This window comes from Phaenicophaeus curvirostris, chromosome Z, assembly GCF_032191515.1.
Source record: "Phaenicophaeus curvirostris isolate KB17595 chromosome Z, BPBGC_Pcur_1.0, whole genome shotgun sequence".
In the NCBI taxonomy this organism is placed as follows: Eukaryota; Metazoa; Chordata; class Aves; order Cuculiformes; family Cuculidae; genus Phaenicophaeus; species Phaenicophaeus curvirostris.
This window is the reverse complement of record NC_091431.1, coordinates 72,878,385-72,897,770: the sequence shown is the minus strand read 5'-3', so window position 1 is coordinate 72,897,770 and position 19,386 is coordinate 72,878,385. Positions and strand designations below refer to the sequence as shown.

Genomic DNA, 19,386 nt, shown 5'->3' with positions numbered 1-19,386 from the left:
CTGGACTCATTGACATGGGATCTGGATAAGCTCGCCCCAGTCTGTTGGGTCTGTCTGCTCTTCACAGCCCAACACCCACCAACAACGGGCCCCCACCATGGTCTTTGTGCCAAGCTGGGAAGTAGCTTTGAGGAGCTGGCACTAAACACAGCAGAGAAATGAGCAGTGTAGGTGCCCACACAGTCATATGTCCATACCCTCCTGGCACAGCCCCATGGCTGGTAGCCCACTTAACCTGCAGTTGCCTTCCTTGCTTCTACAACAAGTTGGTTTAGTTTCTGTCACTCATGAGCAAAGAAGGACCTACCAGTAAAAAAAACATCAGAAAACAGTTTTCCTACTCTTTCACAAAATTAACCCATTTCTAGGGGCACAGCCAGCTCATGTCCATACCAGACCAGTACAAGGTGCAACTTCTTATAGAGCCTTAATTTATCAAAGTCCCAAATGAGTATCAAGGTGAGGATGTTCTCCACCATGTAACACAGCAACGTGGAGAAGAAGCTGACTTGGGCTGAAGTCCATAGCTGCTTTGCTGAAGCAAGGCAACAATTTTAGTTTCCATAGAATCATAGAATTGTTTGGTTGGAAAAGACCTTTGAGGGCATCAAGCCCAAGTGTACCTGTCCATAGCTAAACCAGATCCCTGAGCATCTCTTCTATCCATCATTTAAATCCCTCCAGGGATGGGGACTCAGCTACCGTCCTGGGCAGCCTCTGCTGGTGCCTGAGGACCCTTTCAAGGAACCTTTTGTGTGACTGTCCAAGGTCTAGCCAGCTGTGTACCCCAAACCATCCTTTCAGTGATATTTTGGAAGTGTAACTGGGATGAGGAGGAAGAGGAGGTGGGGAAGGGGGTGAAACAGGACTTTAAGGTACTACCACAATATAATGAGCATGGATTTCAGGCTGCAAGCAGTCGCATTGTTATGCTGAGGCATTTGGGAGTTTTATAATAGCTCTTTTACTCTGTAAAATTCATCCTTCCTAAAGGAAAACATTTATTCCACTCAAGTACAAATAAGAGTTAAGTACAGGCAGATCAGTTTGATAGTGTAGATATGCCTATTAAAGCAACCGTAAAACTAACATCAAGGTATTTCACATTAATTCCCTCTCAGTGGCTCCAGATCTGATTTACTTCAACAAATCTCCTGCTATTGAGAAGTGGCCACGGGTCTCCAAGATAATATATCAGCCGGCATTGCAAGAATCATAGAATCATAAAATGGTTTGGGTTGGAAGGGACCTTAAACATCATCCAGTTCCAACCTCTGCCATGGGCAGCGACATCTCCCACTGGAGCAGGGGCTCCAAGCCCCATCCAATCTGGCCTTGAACACCTCCAGGGATGGGGCAGCCACCACTGCTCTGGGCAACCTGGGCCAGGGCCTCCCCACCCTCATAATGAAGAATTTCATCCTAATGTCTAGTTTAAATCTTTCCCCTTCCAATTTACAGCCATTAGAGAAGTTGCCATTGGACTTAGAAAGTCAAGATCTATAGCTACACAGGTAAAGCAAACCTATTGACCACAGCTGCTAGATAAGGAAGTCATACAGTTAGTGTCAGCAGTCAGGTTTTCCCCAGATCATTATTTTTAAGCAGATATCAGAGAGGAGACAGGTCCTGAGCCACTCTTTCCACTACTGCTGTGGGTGACCTTGGGAAAATGCCTCACCCTGGATTAAAACAAAACAACGTTAAAAACATTCTTTAAAAAATAGTCTATTTTTATATATGTCTGTGACTCTAAGAAAGCATTGAAGTTTGGGGGATTTTTTCATCCAAAACCCTCAGCTTTGTCAGCTTTCCATTTCATTTCTAAATCAAAATCTAAAGCAGAATCATCTGACAAAGACTTTATGGCTCAATGCAATTCTCAGACTTCTCCTGTAACACATTTCCTCAACAAGGACTGCAGAAAGGAGGATGAAAACCAGAACTCCTCTATTCCCCATTCACATTTATATTTTTTCCAGGAATTTTATCCACAGAGGAGCAAAATATCTGCGTTTTCCTTGTTCCCTGAATGGTATACTCAGTGGCCAGCAAGTTGGGCAGTGGTACAGACAGAGAAATGAATGCAGGAGACCAAAAGGACTTAGTCAACCTTAGGAAATAACAGAGGGACTGACTAGGGATCTGTAGAGCTAGGGGTGAACATGTTGTGCCCACTGCCCACCCAGACTGACACATTATATGCACTTTGAGGAGAGTTGATTTCTGCTCTGGGTGCTGGAAACAGCCCTGGTGCTTGGCCCTGGGCTAGATCCATTGTAGTTTGGACTCTTCCCCATGCAGATGTGGCCATGGAAAAGGATCTTGCTTGGCCATGGAAAGTCCCCTGGTGTGGATGGGACAACTGCAGTGTATAATGGACAGAAAATGTCCAACGTTGAATTTTATGACAGGAAAGAGCATCTCTACACCCTTGCCCATGCCATATGACTGCCCGCCCAGCCCTGGGAGCAGCTGTACCCCCAGGGACTGCTCACCAGACAACAGGCAGCTCCAACATGCCATCATCTCCACCCTTGAATATATCCCAGATTGGCCTAGCAAGACCCTGAAAGAATAATTGTGAAGGCAGCCCTGCTCTGAGCAGGGGTTTGGCTGGAGACCTCCAGAGGTCCGTTCCCAGCTGAATTATTCTGCGACTCTATCAGCCAGTAGAGGATGCTCTGAAAAAAAAAAAAAAGAGCATCTACAGGGGCAGCTGTGTATGTGCCTCCATGTTACAGGTCTGAAAGCACCAACAACATGGATGAGTCTCCTCCACCCTTGCAAGGGTTGTGCTTGTAAATGCACAAATATGCAGAGTGATGCAGTGCACAGCACTCCAGCATCACGAGGAATGCAGACTTCACCCAAAGAATGGAACTAAAATAATCCTAGATATGCATTTTCCATTTATATTGACAGCCCACAGAGTAAGTGAACCTTTAGAGGAAGTAGAAAGAGATTACGAGATTTTTCACAGCACTAACTGCTGAATCCAGAAGGCTTCTGCCTGAGTTGAAATAATACAGTATGAGTAACACTAACCCATGTGATGTCTATTGGTCACTGGTTCTGGCAGATATCAAGTAGAAGAGAAAAGCAGCAATTTTAAAGGTGTCTTTCAGATTCAAACTAGCTCTGGGTTAAAAAAAAACAACATCTGTTCAAGCCAGAAAATCTGTTGATTCCTCAGAGCTCCCAGTTACAAACAAAAAGGAATTAAAGTTGGGATCTGAACTTCTCAGTGATGTTAATTAAAGTCTAGTGCCCCTGGAACACCAGCCAAGCTGCATGTTGCACAGTTCTCCTGACCATTACCGAGCCACACTCGTGAGCAACCCTAGATTTCAGTGTGGGATCTCTCTTGGTACGTGGCTTTTTTTCCTTGGCTTTTTGGTCCATCACCTGCTGCCCCAAGAGCCTTCCAGGCTTCTCTCCTTTGCCCTATATCCTCCACCATCACCCAGTGCTTCCACACCACAGCTTAGCTAAAAACCTCTCCCACAGATGCAAATTTTCCAGGAATTTTAAGCCCTGCTCTTTGGAGAGAGCAGGATGCCAGATGTGAAAGCCACCTTTCTAAGCACAGAAGGTGGTATGTAAGTGGACAGATAGAGAAGGCAACTCCTACTGCTTAAGGGCTGCACCACAGCCAGCCCCCAGGCACAAGGGGAGCAGACTCCTCACAGCAGGTATCGATAAGAACAAAGCACCTTTTCATTGACTTTTTTGGTGTCTGAACCTTGGCAAACACCTTGGATTTTCATGTTACTCTTTTGTTCTGGGCTTTTATCCCTTTTTTCTATTTTATTTTTTTTTAATCACAAAGTCTCATTATATTTGTTGGCTTTCTCAAAGCTCCAGCTCCCTGGCATGATGCGAAAGTGTGTGCGTCACAACATCACTAGAAATGGACCTGTTCTTTAAGATGAAAAAAAGAAAAGCAACCAGGAGCCAGGTCTATTCATGGGCTGGAGTGGAGCATTTTGGCTCGGGGGCAGGTTGCCAGCTCTGCACACCTACTCGTTCTGTTGAACTTACCTCCAACGCTCTGCTCTCAAAGAGGACTTCCCAAAGTCCTCTGTAGAGGTGGCAGCTCCAAGCACGGTTAGTTGCTGGGTGCCCTGGCACATCTCTCCTCCCCTGCACCATCTGCCTGCCCTGTCTCTCAGGAGGGTCCCAGCACCTGTTTGATGCCCATTGGCTCTTTCACAGGCCTGGAGGTCACCTCCCTCCAAAGGATGCTGCCAGTGAGTTGGCTTTCTGCAAAGCATGTCCTTCCCTCTGATTACCCTCTGAATCGCAGGGCATCAGGAAGGGGCTTTTGGTGCCTCCCCATTCCCATTGTTGGCACAGAATGCTGTGCCCAGTCGTGACAGTGGGCCAAAAACAGGAGGTGGAGGAGAGGAGAGGCAACAGTGCTCCCTGTTCAACATAATGAAAGAGCAGCAGCCTTTTTGCACAAGTATTTTCTGCAAAACATCCATCAATACCATTCCCTCCACTAAAAGCAATGTTTTCTAGAAATGAAACCAGACAAGCAACGTGTACCTAGAGCACACTCAGCGCCACACCATGATGCTCTCTTCTCCCAGCCAAATGATCAACGTGACCATGCTTTAAAGCTAGCACTCCAGTTTGAGACAGACTTCTCCATCACTGTGTTCCCAACACCAGTTCTTACAGCATCAATCACAGCCACCTCCCAATGCAGCAGCTAGAGGAGAGCACTTGTTCCCCAGACTCCTCATCCCTTCAGCCCATATAGAACTCCTAAAGAGGTTCTCCATCCTCCCTTGGAGTTCCCTCTCCTCCACCAGAACACACCAGACCAGACCGCTTGAGCATCTCAAGTGTTTCAAGCAGGTTTGAACCCTTGAGCCATCACCAGCCCTGAGGAAGACTTTGGTGCCCGGGGAATGAATGTGTGGAAGGAACAACTGAGAAAAATCCATCACATCCACCGGAAAAACAGACAGTGAAAAACATGGTCAGAAAAGAGAGAGGCAAAGGTGGAGAAATCAAGGGAAAGTAATACAAACAGCAGTGCTGGGCAGAAGGGCTTCTCTTCTGGCATATAACCAGCCTCGAAATACATTTGCTGAAGAGCAGCAAATACTGTGTCCACAGAAAGCCAGAGGATGGGTCTAAGCCTGGTTCTGCCAGCATTGTGATCAGGCTCCTGATCACTGCTTAGTTTCTAATAGAAAAAGGTCCAATGAGAGATGCTGGGCTGTGGGTAAGGAATCCTAAGACAAGAACAGGGGTTCAACAGAGTTCTGGTCCCACATGGTCAGAATAAATGCATAAGCTGGTGTAACATATCCACAAAACCACTATGAGCTTCTGGGATGTTCTTGAAGTCCAGCCCTCTATTTTGTTAGCAGGGCTTAAAATCTCTTGTTATGGGAAGAAGAGTCACACTGGACACCTAATAAACATATTTCGGTTTCCCTAACAGCACCTCAGCGCCTTCAGGAGGAACTGCTTTTTGTCCAAGGGATGGGGGAATTTACCTTGCCTCCCTTCTCCTTGGTCCTGTTTTTCTAAGCCTGTAACTACCTCCTGGTAATACCTTCTTTCCCCAAGACAACCCTGCACCCTGTAGAAGAAGCACCTGGATGCCATCATGTGCCATCTCGGTCTGGTGATACAGGGCTCTCCTTGTGAGACCTGGGGCAAGATGATGCATCCTTATCTCCAATGTGCTTTTGTGGTCTCCTTTGGAAAAAAACAGCCAGGATTTCCACTGGCAAGATTTTCCTACTCAGATTGAACAAGGCCACGGAGAAGGTGCTATTTGTCTCTGCAGGCTGACGTAACTCAAGTGGATGAGCCCAGTGAGGAGCAGAGCAGTGGTTGCACATCCTATTCAAGACCTCAGCTCATGTTTTCATATTCGAAACTGCCTCTGGTCCTCCCAAGCCTGGAAACCCACCCTTATGGCCAAAAGGAGTGAGAAGGAAGGAGAGGGAGGGGCTGACATGACCTCTCTCCTTCTGTAAGGGGCCAACTACATTTTGCAACCTCCTGCACTGGGAACACGCACTTTGCTTCTCCAAGACTCATCTCAGGCATTAAAGCACTTTCTGCTGATTAAATAACTCTGATTTCTGCACACCCTAAAGTCACAACATGGTTTCACAGTACAAGAACACAGAGGACTGGGGCAGTCTATCCCTGACCGTTGCACATTTTCCAAGTGAGTACAAAACCACCAGATCTGTCTCTCGGGTATGAAAAAAATTATGCCTAGGTGAAACATTTCTGTATAAAAAAACAACTGAAAGATTATGATGAATTGCTTTTATTCCCTGCATCCAGTGGACGCTGTTTCATTTTCTGCCATTACATAGCATCTCATTTCTGGGGTTGTGGCCTATTTCATCTCACTTCAAATGAACCATTTAAAAGCCTTTTTTCTTCCCCCTCTCATTTTACTGAAAAACTCAAAGACAATATAAAACCAGGAGAATAAATTCTCAGCCAGTGAACTGGAAAATAATAATCATCATCAGAACCAGATATCTCTGTTTTCAAATAGCTCTAGTCCTCAGCAGCTTGGGTCAATAGAAGGGCCATCAGCTGAGCTGACGGTCCACCACCCATCACTTACCCTTGCACCCCTCCCACTGCTGCTGGAACATGACATCCCTTGTTTCAGGGTCCAGCTCCCCTGTAATACCATATTTTCAGCTTGCAGCTTCAAGGAACAACCTCAGAGACAGGACTCCAGCCACCACTAGTTAATTTAATGCAGGAAGGAGGCAGGCAGACAGCTAAGCAACAGGTTAAGGATGGACAATGGGTTTTGCTGCTGCTTTGATGAGAGCAGGAAGGTATAGAATCATAGAACAATTTAGGTTGGAAAAGACCATTAAGATCATCAAGTCCAACCATAAACCTGACACTGCCAAGCCCATCACTAAACCATGTCCCTAAGCACCACATCTACGCATCTTCTAAATATCTCCAGGCATGGAGACTCCACCACCTCCCTGGGAAGCCTGTTCCAATGCTCAACAACCCTTTCTGTGGAGCAATATTTCCTAATATCCAATCTAAACCTCTCCTGGCACAACTTTAGGCCATTCCTTCTCATCCTGTCACTAGTCACTTGGGAGAAGAGACCAACACCCACCTCGCTACAACCTTTTTTTCCAGGACCTGCAGAGAACGATGAGGTCACCCATGAGCCTCTGTCTCTCCAGACTAAACAGTCCCAGCTCCCTCAGCTGCTCCTCATTACCCTTGGGCTCCAGACCCTTCCCCAGCTCCATTTCCCATCTGGATGCGCTCCAGCACCTCAATGTCCTTCTTGTAGTGAGGGGCCCAAAACCAAACTCAGGACTTGAGGTGTGGCCTCATAAGTACTGAGTACAGGCAGATGATCGCTTCCTCTGTCCTGCTGGCCACACCATGGCTGATCCAAGCCAGGATTCTCTTGGCCTTTCTGGCCACCTGAGCCGCTGCTGGCTCATGCCGAGCCAGTTGTTAACCAACAGCCCCACGTCCTTTTCAGTCCCTGGGATGTGGGGTCACCCTTCTGCCCTCGCGGATGCATGCTTGAGGGGCTCCATCTCCTCACACCTCCAACCTCCAGCTGCCTTATGCCCATCTGCAGTCACCCATGCTGTCATTTCCCACCCACATGAGATTCATGCACCAGTGATCAAAATGTCAGATGGTGTAGGTCCACCTGCAGCCCTCAGGCAGGTTTTTTGCCACATCCAGGCTCTCCCAGAGCTCCACTTGATGCCTGACTTAACCATTAACTTAGGTTCTGTTGTGGGTCTGGCTGCTGGAGATGATTTTCCCCACAGCAGCCCTCACAGTGCTGTGTATTGATAGCTAGAAAGGTGTTGATAACTTTCAAGGTGGTCAAGAAAGCCAATGGCATCTTGGCTTGGATCAGAAACGGTGTGACCAGCAGGTCCAGGGAGGTTCTTCTCCCTCTGGACTCAGCACTGGTGAGACCGCTCCTCGAATCCTGTGTTCAGTTCTGGGCCCCTCACCACAAGAAGGATGTTGAGGCTCTGGAGCGAGTCCAGAGAAGAGCAACGAAGCTGGTGAGGGGGCTACAGAACAGGCCTGATGAGGAACGGCTGAGAGAGCTGGGGGTGTTTAGCCTGGAGAAGAGGAGGCTGAGGGGAGACCTCATTGCTCTCTACAACTACCTGAAAGGAGGTTGTGGAGAGGAGGGAGCTGGGCTCTTCTCCCAAGTGACAGGGGACAGGACAAGAGGGAATGGCCTCAAGCTCCGCCAGGGGAGGTTTAGGCTGGACATTAGGAAAAAACTTTTCATGGAAAGGGTCATTGGGCACTGGCAGAGGCTGCCCAGGGAGGTGGTGGAGTCACCCTCCCTGGAGAGGTTTAAGGGACAGGTGGACAAGATGCTGAGGGACATGGTTTAGTCATTGATAGGAATGGTTGGACTTGATGATCCTGGAGGTCTTTTCCAACTTGGTGATTCTATGATAACACAACGGGGCTTTGGCGATTGCTGAGAAGTACTCACACAGCATCAAGGCTGTCTCTACAATATTCCCTGCTCACTACTGGCCTGGTGATGGGCCAGATCTTGGTAGGGGACATGACAGGAGAGATGACCCAAACACATAAAGGGTCATACTATATGACGTCTACTCAGCAATGCAAGCTGACAGAAAGGAGAAGGATTCATTTGTTATTACTGTGTTTGTCTTCCAGAGCAACCATGTATTGGGTTTGCTTAGCAAGGGTTTGGTAGACGGGGGCTACCTTGGTGGCTTCTGTGAGAAGGTGCTAGAAGCTTCCAGTGTGGCTGATAGAGCTGATTCCAGCCGGCTCCAAGACAGACCTTCTGCCGGCCAGGGCCAAGCCCATCAGTGACTGCACTGGTGCCTCTGGGATAACATAGTTAAGAAGAGAGAAGGGGGAAACCTACAGAACTGCAGATGGAGAGAGGAGTGGGGATATGTAAGAGAAACAACTCTGCAGACATCGAGGTCGGTGGAGAAAGAGGAGCTCCAAGCACTGGAACAGAGATGCCCCTACAGCCCTCTGAGGAGGAAGGTGCAGCAGACGCAACGTGTGATGAACTGACCAACCCCTATTCCACATCCTCCTGTGCTGCCTGAGGGGGGAGAAAAAGAGAGAACTCAGGGGTAAAGTTAAGCCTGGAAAGAAGGGAGGGCTGGAGGGCAGGTGTTCTAAGATTTAGTTTTATATTTCATTGTCTTACTCTGATTTGACTGGTAATAAATTAATTTTTCCCCAATCCAGGCCTGTTTGGCCCATGACAGTAATTACAGATGGACCTCTTCCTGCTCCTCTTTCAACCTGCAAGTATTTAGTTGTATTTTCTCTCCCCTGTCCATCTGTGGGGGGAATGATAGAGCCACTTTGGTCCAGCCAAGGTTAACCCACTGCAACCCAGTATGTACACTGAAGCCCTGCTTCCTGGGAAGTAGTTGGACATCACCTGCTGGCGGGAAGTAGAAACTAAATTGTTTGTTTTCCTTTGCTTCCACATGCAGCTTTTGCTTTTGTTTTATTAAACTGCCTTTATCTTGACACAGAAATTCTTTTCCATCTTATTTTTCTCCCCGTTGTCCCCCTGAGGAGGGAAGCAATAGAGAAGCCTAGCGGGCACCTGGCATCCATCTGACGCCAACCCACTACGAGTTCATCCAGAAGTTTCTCACTCAGACCAACGAGGGTTGAGCAAAACCAACTCATTAAGTGCATTTGGTGCACAGTGGATAAGATTTTCTTCTTTCAGCCTCATTGAGAGCTGCCTGCAGCCCATCAGTCTCAAAGGAGGTTCTGCCCAGAGAAGTAATGTATGGAGGGAGTTTAGGGCTGCCAATGGGCTTTGAAGGTGGCCAGAGCAGGAGGGGACCCTTTTTTCACAGGGTTGCATGCAATGAGACATTCACTATTAAAAAAAAGTGGCCACATAACCCCCTGCCCACTCATGTCTTGCTACCTCTGCACAGAAATCCTCCTTGTTCCTTATCTCAGCCCCTGGAGATTTGTGGGATATCACAAATAACAGCTGGACAAGATAAGGTTTCTTCCAACTTGCTGGTTGCTCCTAATATCTATAAAGTCTCATCGTGACAGTCGTGAATGGACCAGTGCCTGAGGATTCAACATCTCATCTGTTTTCAGTCCAACCATGCTCTTTTCCAGATGTTTTGGGCAAATATTATAAGTTTTTTCCCCATTTTTATGACTTAAACACCTACCTCCAAACCCTGCCAAAACCCTCACCTCCCATCAGGGAGCAAAGGCCAAAGATGCTCAATTTTGGCCAAGCCAAGCTGAATCCACTCCCAATACCTTCCAGCTCCTAGGGTTGAGAGAACTTCGTAATTTCAATTAGCTGCTTGTGCAGTGAAACCCCTGAGGAGGCGACGAGCTGTCAGGATCCGACCCTCCAGGGTTTACCACCATGGTAATACAAAACCAGGCATGCCGGCGACAAGATGTTTATAGCCCAATGATTCATAATACTGCAGAGTTTGCAGGAAATGTAACAAAATTCATGATTAAGAAATGCTCTTGTTTTCTGCTAAATATATAAAATAATCACTCATCCCCTGAGCAGCAGATGCAAATTATACATAGTATTAGCCTTATACGCCAACCACTATAATTCTGGTGCGGCATGAAGCCATTTCCCAAGGCTCTAGAAGTCTCTTAATCTGCCTTTTGACGTCAAATGACAAATTTCTTGCCTGGGATCATTAACGGGATGACTAATGAAAGCTGATAACTGAATTTATAAATGAAATTAAAAGATATTAATATTAAAGGCCAGGCTACAAGAAAGAGAAATGTGGATTTAGCAAACCACAACAACTAGCGCGGTAATCTGCATGAGATTTACAGCTCCTTTCCTGCCAGGCAAATTAGAAACATGGTATTTTCCGCCTAGAGGATATGGAAACTGCCAGGCTTGACGGACACCTCTCCTGAAGCTTTAGCACCCTCATTACCTTCAGACGCTGCCTGAGACTTCGCCGCCTGAGACTTAAAATAAGCGCCTGCTCAAATTTGCCAGCAAATGCCATGCCAGGGCTGAAATTACACTTAGAGTCTCGCAAATGTAACTGCATCACCAAACCCTCGTGCAGAGAAAAGACCTTTAGACTGCGGCCAGTTTGCTGCCACTTATCATTTTTTTATAATTAAAAAAACATTGAATTCTATTATCATCTTATTTATCCCAGTATAAATGTCAGTTGAGGATTTATTTTGTATTTATGCATGTCTTAACAAGCTCAGACCTTTCCAGGTTGGTGTCCAATCCCACATCCAGGCAGCTTCACCGTGAACCCGCAGCTCATTCCATAGAATCATAGAATTGTTTGGTTGGAAAAGATCTTTGAAGTCATCGAGTTCAACCATACCTGTCCACTGCTGAACACTAAGCACTTTAACTACCCTGTCTTTCAAATCCCTGCAGGAATGGTGACTCCACCACCTCCCTGGGCAGCCTCTGCCAGGGCCTGAGAACCATTTCAGGGAAGTTTTTCCTCATGTCCAATCTGAGCCTGCCCTGGAGCAGCTTGAGGCCATTCCCTCTCAGCCTATCGCCTGTCACTTGAGAGAAGAGACCAACACCGACCTCACCACAACCTTCTCTCACGGCAGCTGCAGACAGTGATGAGGCCTCCCTCAGACTGAACAACCCCAGGACCCTCAGCCGCCTCTCATAATCCTTGTTCTCCAACCCCTTCCCCAGCTCTGTTCCCTTCTCTGGATGCTCTCCAGCCCCTCATGTCCTTCTTGGAGTGAGGGGCCCAAAACTGAACCCAAGATTCAAGATGCAGCCTCACCAGCACTGAGTCCAGGGGGACAACCTCTTCCCTGCTCCTGCTGGCCAAACTGTTTCTGATACAAGCCAAGATACCATTGGCTCATCCTCACTGAGTTTTGGTGCTGACAGGAGAATCTGGGGTTGTTTAGCCTGGAGAAGAGGAGGCTGAGGGGAGACCTCATTGCTCTCTACAACTACCTGAAAGGAGGTTGTAGAGAGGAGGGAGCTGGGCTCTTCTCCCAAGTGACAGGGGACAGGACAAGAGGGAATGGCCTCAAGCTGCACCAGGGGAGATTTAGGCTGGACATTAGGAAAAATTCTTCACAGAAAGGGTCATTGGGAACTGGCAGAGGCTGCCCCGGGAGGGGGTTGAGTCACCTTCCCTGGAGGTGTTTAAGGGACGGGTGGGCGAGGTGCTAAGGGGCATGGTTTAGTGTTTGATAGGAATGGTTGGACTCGATGATCCGGTGGGTCTCTTCCAACCTGGTTATTCTATGATTCTATGATTTAAGCTTCAGCTCCCGCCAGCTGATGCTGATCAGCCCTGAATGGACCAGACGCATATTTCAGCACCTCACAGAGCACAGACAAATGAGGCCCTACCCGATATGGAAGGGCTGCAGAAGAACAGGCACCTCTTCTGCTATCAAAACATAGGAGGAGAAAGCTTCCTTTTGCCTGTAGGTGCCAGGTTTTCAGGCAGCCCTGTCAAGGAAAGAGGTTGGTCAGGCAAGTGCTCATGAGTGGTGCCCCCATCTACATCTTTCAAAAAACCCAAGATTCCTTTGAATGTATCAGGACCTTGAGCTGGCAGTGTGACCTAAGGAAGGATCAGGTGCCACCAGGAGAATGAGAAAACCCAGCACACATTTCCTCTGGGGACTATTCCCAATGCCACTCTCCATCGGAGGAGGCCAGCGCAGGGAGCAGCTGTAGCATGGTGGGTACCTGAGGGACTGTGTTTCTATGTGTCTTCTAGAGACCCTCAAGCCTGGAGGCAATGACAGCAAGTTTTTGCAGCAGGTCCTAATCCAACTCAAGCGCGGAATTCATGGACACCTGGCCTGGCAGGCTACCCCAGTCTGTCAAGAGTCCTGTTCAAGATCCCTTCAAAGAAGTCCCAGAAGTTACTTCTGCCCAACTTTCTCCTCATTTAGCAAAACGGCTGCTTCTTGTACCATTTGGGAAACATGTGGTGACAACTCCACAGCATCACTTGAGCCACCCTGGGAAAAACAGTAGTGGCCCGTGGCTCTGTCTAAGCTGTCACCCACACCTTAGGATGCCACCTCCAAGCAGGGCAGACATCGTGAGCAGCCAGGAGCACAGGGATGTGGTGTGAGAGATGGAAACATCCAGGTCCTTCTCCCAGCTACCAAAATCCTCATCCAAACTTCTCCCCATGGGCATGTCCTCACTTTGAAGGATTCCAGCCTACCAAAGGGTACCAAGCTGCCCCTTACTGCCTCTCCCTATAACCTGCATCTTCACTGCTTCCAGCATTTGCTTTGCTCCTGACCTCACTGGACCTGCGCACTCCAACCAAAATGATGAAGTTCATTAAAGAGCTACAACTTTTCCTGCAGGCACATTTTACAGACTTTAAAGGGAGGGATAGAAAACAACAGCAGTTAAGGACACTTACCAAGAAGGATCCATGACAGCACGTGCCAACCAACCCAACCCAGCTGGGGCTGGGAAATGTAAAGGACCAGCAGGCAGGAAAATGGGTGAGAAAAGGTCTTGGCAGACCGCAAAACTGAGCAGAGGAGGAGGAGAAAAGGTTAAGCAAAGGTGCTGGGGAGGCGTGAAGTATGAGTTTGCTTTCCCTGTGTCTTGGCTCTGCCAAGCTCTGCTCTCCAGTGTAGGAGCCCAGTCCCTGCAAAGACCAAGATCTGCTGCTCTGGCTGGAAAGTAATTTGGGTGGGTTTTTTTATTTGAGAGGGAGAATTTAGGCACTCCCAAAAGACTCAAGTTTCTTCCTAAGAAGGTTCATGAGTAAGACAAGACCTAGGAAGGATCCTATGTAGTCCTGTGTGAAGCCCTTGCAAGCACAGTGTCACTCAGAAACCCTCAGCCAACCCTGACCACAGATCAACCCAATCCGCCTTCCTGAATTGAACCTAAAAAGGGATAAAGTTAATATTTTCCTCCTGGGTCTTAGTCCCTCTTTGACCATCCACCTGCAGGTCCCTGCCCCGGTCCCACCACAGCCACATGCTGCCCTTCTCCTTCCCAAACCACCACATCAGCCGAAAAGCATCCTGAATTGTTGTAGATCACATTTAAATTCTGAGCATTGAGTTTACCACAAGCAGCAATTTGAAGTTTAGTGTATATACCGCCCTTTAATCAAAAAGTCTTATGCTTTCATCTTACTCCAGGAGCTGTAGGTTTACTGAGAAGCATCCAAACACCACGAGATGCTTAAGAGTCAGGACACATGGCAGTGCCATCACAACTCTCCCAACTGCAAAACCATCTCCAGTGTTTGGAGGTCATGGATATGGAAGATCTAGATACAGCAGACCTTCTGAAAAGTCTCCCCTCACATCTAGTACATTTATTTAATGCTCCCCAGAATGAGTGCTCCCATGTTAAGGGTAGGAAAGGTTTTTTTCTGCTGACCTGCTGCACTACTTGTCCCCTTTCAAACAGCTCTAGAGATAAGGACCTTCCAATTTTGACGCTGGGCAGCCCCAGAGCATGGTTTCAGTTCAAACCAGCACATAAGCAGGCTGGAGGGGTTGCCTGTGCCCTCGCTACCTGGCATTATGCATGGCAGAGCTCCCAAAAGAGACATCCTCCCTTCTCCCTTTACCCTTGCACCTTCAGCTGTTGCAGCCAGGAGAGGGATGAGCTGGTCTTGGATGTCACACATGCTCTCCGTGGCGTTTGGAAAGGTTCTCCTACAGATTTGGGAGGACAGGGCTCCCATGCCTGCCCCAGCAGTGCTTGATCCTCCCCTTTCAGCTAACGAGGGGCTCCCCAAATTACAAGCAGGTTTTTTAGAGTAACAACAACAAAAAAGGAAGCTCTGACTTACTCTAGGACAGTCCTTCCAGGAGGTTCATGGATGAGGGCTCGGCACAAGACCGGTGACTCGGCGAGGACCGAGGCCGGAGGCAGTTCTGGCACCTATGGATCTTGAGCCCCAGTTTGGCACCCCACGCTCTGTCCAGGACGCAGCCAGCAATGCCAGACCGTGTCCCCACCATGTCCCCAACGCCTCGGCCCCCTCAGCCATGGCAGCTCCCAGGCTTTGTGGCAAACACCCCCCAAAACCCTTCCAGCTTCCCAACTGTGTTTGCTTCCTTGGTCAGGCACCAACTCACTGGTTCTTAAATAATACATTTCCACGGGGCTGGATCCACACAGAGCAATGTACATCCAGATCCGCCTTTGTCAGCCTTTGCAAATAACTCCCAATATGAACAAGGTGTGACCATAATTTGTTTACCTTTTTCTTAAAAACAATGGAAACCGTGACACCACCCCGAGCCTCATGTGAGAGACAGATGGATCCAGCTCCCATGTGGCATCACTAAATGCATGCGGATGTGTGTAAAACCTTTAAACAACCCTTCTATAAATGAATCTCACAGCCTGTTTTGTTCGTGTTTGGGATTATCCGTCCCCCTGTTATTGAAAGAAGTTATTTAAAGCTGCCCAGGAATACAGGTTGGTGCTAGAGAGATGTACAGGCTTTACAGAAATCACTGCATGTGCCTCCACACCCACCACAGCACCACCAGCACGTGACTCCTCTTGGATTTCCTCAGTCCGCGATGCTAAAATCAAAAAAGATTATTTTCTTTGTACCAGGTGGCTTCTCAGGACTTGGAGTGTCAAAGGAATTAAGTCATTAAATTGTGGATGCATTTGATGGATTATGAGCAATGAAAGCTTGGTGGTTACTGACTAATAAGGCTGGGAGGTGGAGGGTGAGGGGAAATGTTTCCTCTCGTAAGGATGTGTTTCTAACAAGACAGGTCAAAATATGATGCGGATGATAAATTGCTTGGTACGAGTTGCCATTAACCCAGCAGCTTTCTGTATGATTACATTACCAAGGTACCCTCAGAGTATATTGACCAAACAGTTTCGCTCTGTATTAGCGCTAATTTGCAGAATAAGATCTGGCGGGGGGCAGGGAGGGGTATTACGCTCGCTGCAGTGAATCCACTGCTCCAAACAAAGGGGCAGCTGCCGGCAGGTGTCCGCAGCGTGAGGTACGGTTCAGAGGGGACTGGGTTTATCCGTGTCGGGGTTTCAGGGTGGGGTAAGGGAGAGGGGGATTAATTTTTATTTTTATTTCCCACGCCGTAACCCAAATCTCATTGTTTCACGTGGGGGTTGAATTTTAAAAACAAAAAAGGATATGAAAAGGAAAAAAAAAACCCAAAACAAAATAAAAAAAAAATCACATTGGAAAATGATCAGCCCCAAGAGGCATGCATGTCTCCCTTCATGCAAGCAAGAAGCACAGCCTCCCTCCTCGGGATGTGTACGGGGACATGTGTCACGCAGGGAGCTCAGCGCTGGCCCAGGGCGAGGATGGAGCAAGAACAAAGGGCCACAGCATACACCACATCCAAGGGGGTAGCAGGGGGGCAACCCGCTCGTGTTCATACAGGGTGGGGGACAGGATGGCCAAACAGTCACCGAGGGACACGGAAAAGGAACTATGGAGAAGGAAATAATAAATAGATGTTTAAAAATAAAAAATAAATAAATAAAATAAAACCAACCAAACTTGGGATGAAGCTAGGAGGGAAGGTGGAAAAGGCACGGCCTTGCAAAATGATGCGTCTCTTCGAGGGATGCTGGGGTAAGGTAGGGAGGGCTGCTGGAGACACTTTGTTTTGTTTGCGGGTGGTTCCTCTTGGAATTTTAGCAGTGGGAACCCCCGACCTGCTGAATTTGTCTTCCTCTCACTGAAGACAAATAACCACTCCTGTGTCTCCCCACCTTCTGTGCAAATGCAATTAAGCCAAGATACTCCCTCCCAGCCCACCTCAACCCCAGCCCCAGCTCCTGCTTTTGGGAGCCCTGACTTCCCTCGGTTTCGAGTGGCATCCAAGCCAGAATTGGGAGGTTTTACAGGACCATTTTGCAGACCTGGGAAAGGAGGTCTGTTGCAGGAAGGGGAAAGGTGACCGGTATCATTATCGCTTTGCAGCTGCAGCAAAACTGCTTGCTGACCGCAATTTGCTCATCCATCCCTCCCTGCTTCCAATATTTTAAGGTTCTCAGCGACTTCCTCCCAGACCCATAGTTTGGTCTTTTGACCAAAATGGGTTATGGAGAAGATGGTGGGCCTGGAGGCTTCAAGCAGGAAAATGTAGTTACAACATTAGCAGCTGGGATGGTTTTACGAGCCCTGCCTTGCAGGGGTCTGGTAAAGATATTTATAGCGTGCTAGTCGCCGCGGGACCCATGCACGGCAACTTCTCCCCTAGCAGATGGCGTGCAGGGCGCTCGCATACATCTAGACGTTTAAACATACGACTAATAGATTAGAGGGAATTTTTTTTTTTTCAGGTTCATTTACCTCTTGTTAATCAGTTTAAAAAAAAAGCCCAATTACTCCCCCCATCCATCCAGAGGTCATCCCTCTTGTTTTATCAGTCTGGTTAAGGAATGAGCAATGTTGTAACCAGAATGAAATTATGCAGCAGACCCTTCACCAAATATCTATCTTTTTGGATTAATAGGGAGGGTTTGGATTTATACATCTTCTTTTTTTTTGGCTATTCTGCGGTAAAACAGAACTCTGCATCAGCACAACGGTAATAGGGACGGTGCATCTAGGGAGTATGCACACACAGACTAATGCTGAGGGGAGATATGGGAGAGGAGGAAAAAAAAAATGTATTAAAAAGCCCCCGTATCTGCGCTACGGGGGGGAAAAAAATCCACTCACTCCAACCTCACGATGGTGGGAAAAGCAAGGAAAAAATCTAAACAGCAGGATACGACAATAAATGGGAAAACAGCAATAGAAAAAGCACACTAGGTTAATATAGGAAAACTAGTTTCTTTATTGAGAGATCGTATATTAGTATTAGTGGAATCGTGTGTAACAATGTCATCATGCACACAATACAAAAAGGCAAGGCCCACCATGCTATGGAAGGGCAACAGAACAAAAGCAGCGTACACTGAGCAGATGTATAGGCTACAGCACATTACATTTCAGCAGGGTATGTCTCTACAGATAAAAGAGATTTTACATCGGAAACTAGGTAATGTAAAAAAATACAGACCATGCTTTAGTTTTAGTACAAGAAAAAAGGTGGAGATACACAACCAAAGGGTATTCGGTACAGAAAATTACCCACAAAATAAGAACAGGAAGTAATTCAGCACAGCAGAAAAAAATATGTTATCCCTGTTTAATGGAAAAGCATTTTGCCAGTCGTCTCCTTTCCCAGTCAGATTTCGGGGAAGAGGGACGTTCGCCAGCCTGGAGGTGCGGGAATGGTTGGGATACTTGCATTTAATGGAAAACCATATTGCCAATTGTCTCCTTTCCCAGCCAGATTTCAGGGAACAGGGACGCTCGCCAGCCTGGAGGTGTGGGAATGGGTTGGGATACTTGCATTTAATGGAAAACCATATTGTCAATTGTCTCCTTCCCCGATCAGATTTCAGGGAAGGGTGATTTTTGCCAGCCTGGAGGTGCGGGAATGGGATGGGACACTTGTGTTCCATGGAAAATTGTTTCGCCAGCCACCTCTGTTCCCAATCTTATTTCAGGGCAGGGTGATGCTGGCCAGGCTGGAGGTGTGGGAATGAGATGGGACACTTGTGGCTGGCAGGAGGGCGTGTGGGCGAGCGGCTGGGTGGGCGAGCGCCCACGGGAGGCAGCTGTCCCGCTTTATTTTGGGAATTTGAGCGAATTTGCGCATTTCCCCTCCCCAATTCGGCTTGTGGATTTGGTTTTTCGTTCTGTTTTGGTTTTTTTAAAGGGGTTGGCTGCGATTTGGGAGCACTCAGCCCCCCGCCAGCCCTCCCAGGAGACTCTGAGCCCCACGACCACAGCAAAATGAATCCACTTAACAGGAATTTACAGTGCAATGTACTCAGCTACACAGGATGGAGGTACAAAAATGGCTGTTATCGTCTACAGCTACGCTGGGATGGCCTGGTGGCTACGCTACACGGCAAGACGGGAGGGGGAAAGGGGTGTGTGGGGGGGGGGGTGTTGAAATTAAAGGATAAAACAAAATTTAAGCAATAAACGAGGAGAAAATGGATCTATCGCAGCACAGATCGGGGTGGGGGGGGGGGAGGTGGGAGGGGAGACCCCACAGCGGGCACTGCGGAGCTCTGAGCGGCCGGGGAGCCGGGGCTGGGGGCCGCCGGGGGTTGTGGGGGGGGACCCCGCCACGTCCCTCCCGCCGCCCCGGGACGCGAACCCGCGGCGCAGGGCGCGGTACCTCGGTTGCGCACGGAGCCGAAGACGGGCAGCACCAGGTAGCCGACGTGCACCAGGACCATGCTGCAGCCTTGAAGCGCGGCGCGGTGCCCCGTTCCGCCTCACCGCCAGCCGCCGCCGCCGCCGCCAA

General features: G+C 48.2%; 1 protein-coding gene across 1 annotated transcript in view; it reads right to left on the bottom strand.

The window, feature by feature from the left end:
• The window catches only part of ARK2C (arkadia (RNF111) C-terminal like ring finger ubiquitin ligase 2C), a 55,669-nt gene extending 36,344 nt beyond the window's left edge, over positions 1-19,325 (bottom strand). The window contains exon 1 of the mRNA XM_069880519.1: positions 19,258-19,325. Within this exon, the coding sequence (XP_069736620.1) occupies positions 19,258-19,318 (61 nt within the window). The 5' untranslated portion in view covers positions 19,319-19,325. The remainder of the gene's footprint in view (positions 1-19,257) is intronic.
• Between the last annotated feature and the right edge of the window lie 61 nt (positions 19,326-19,386).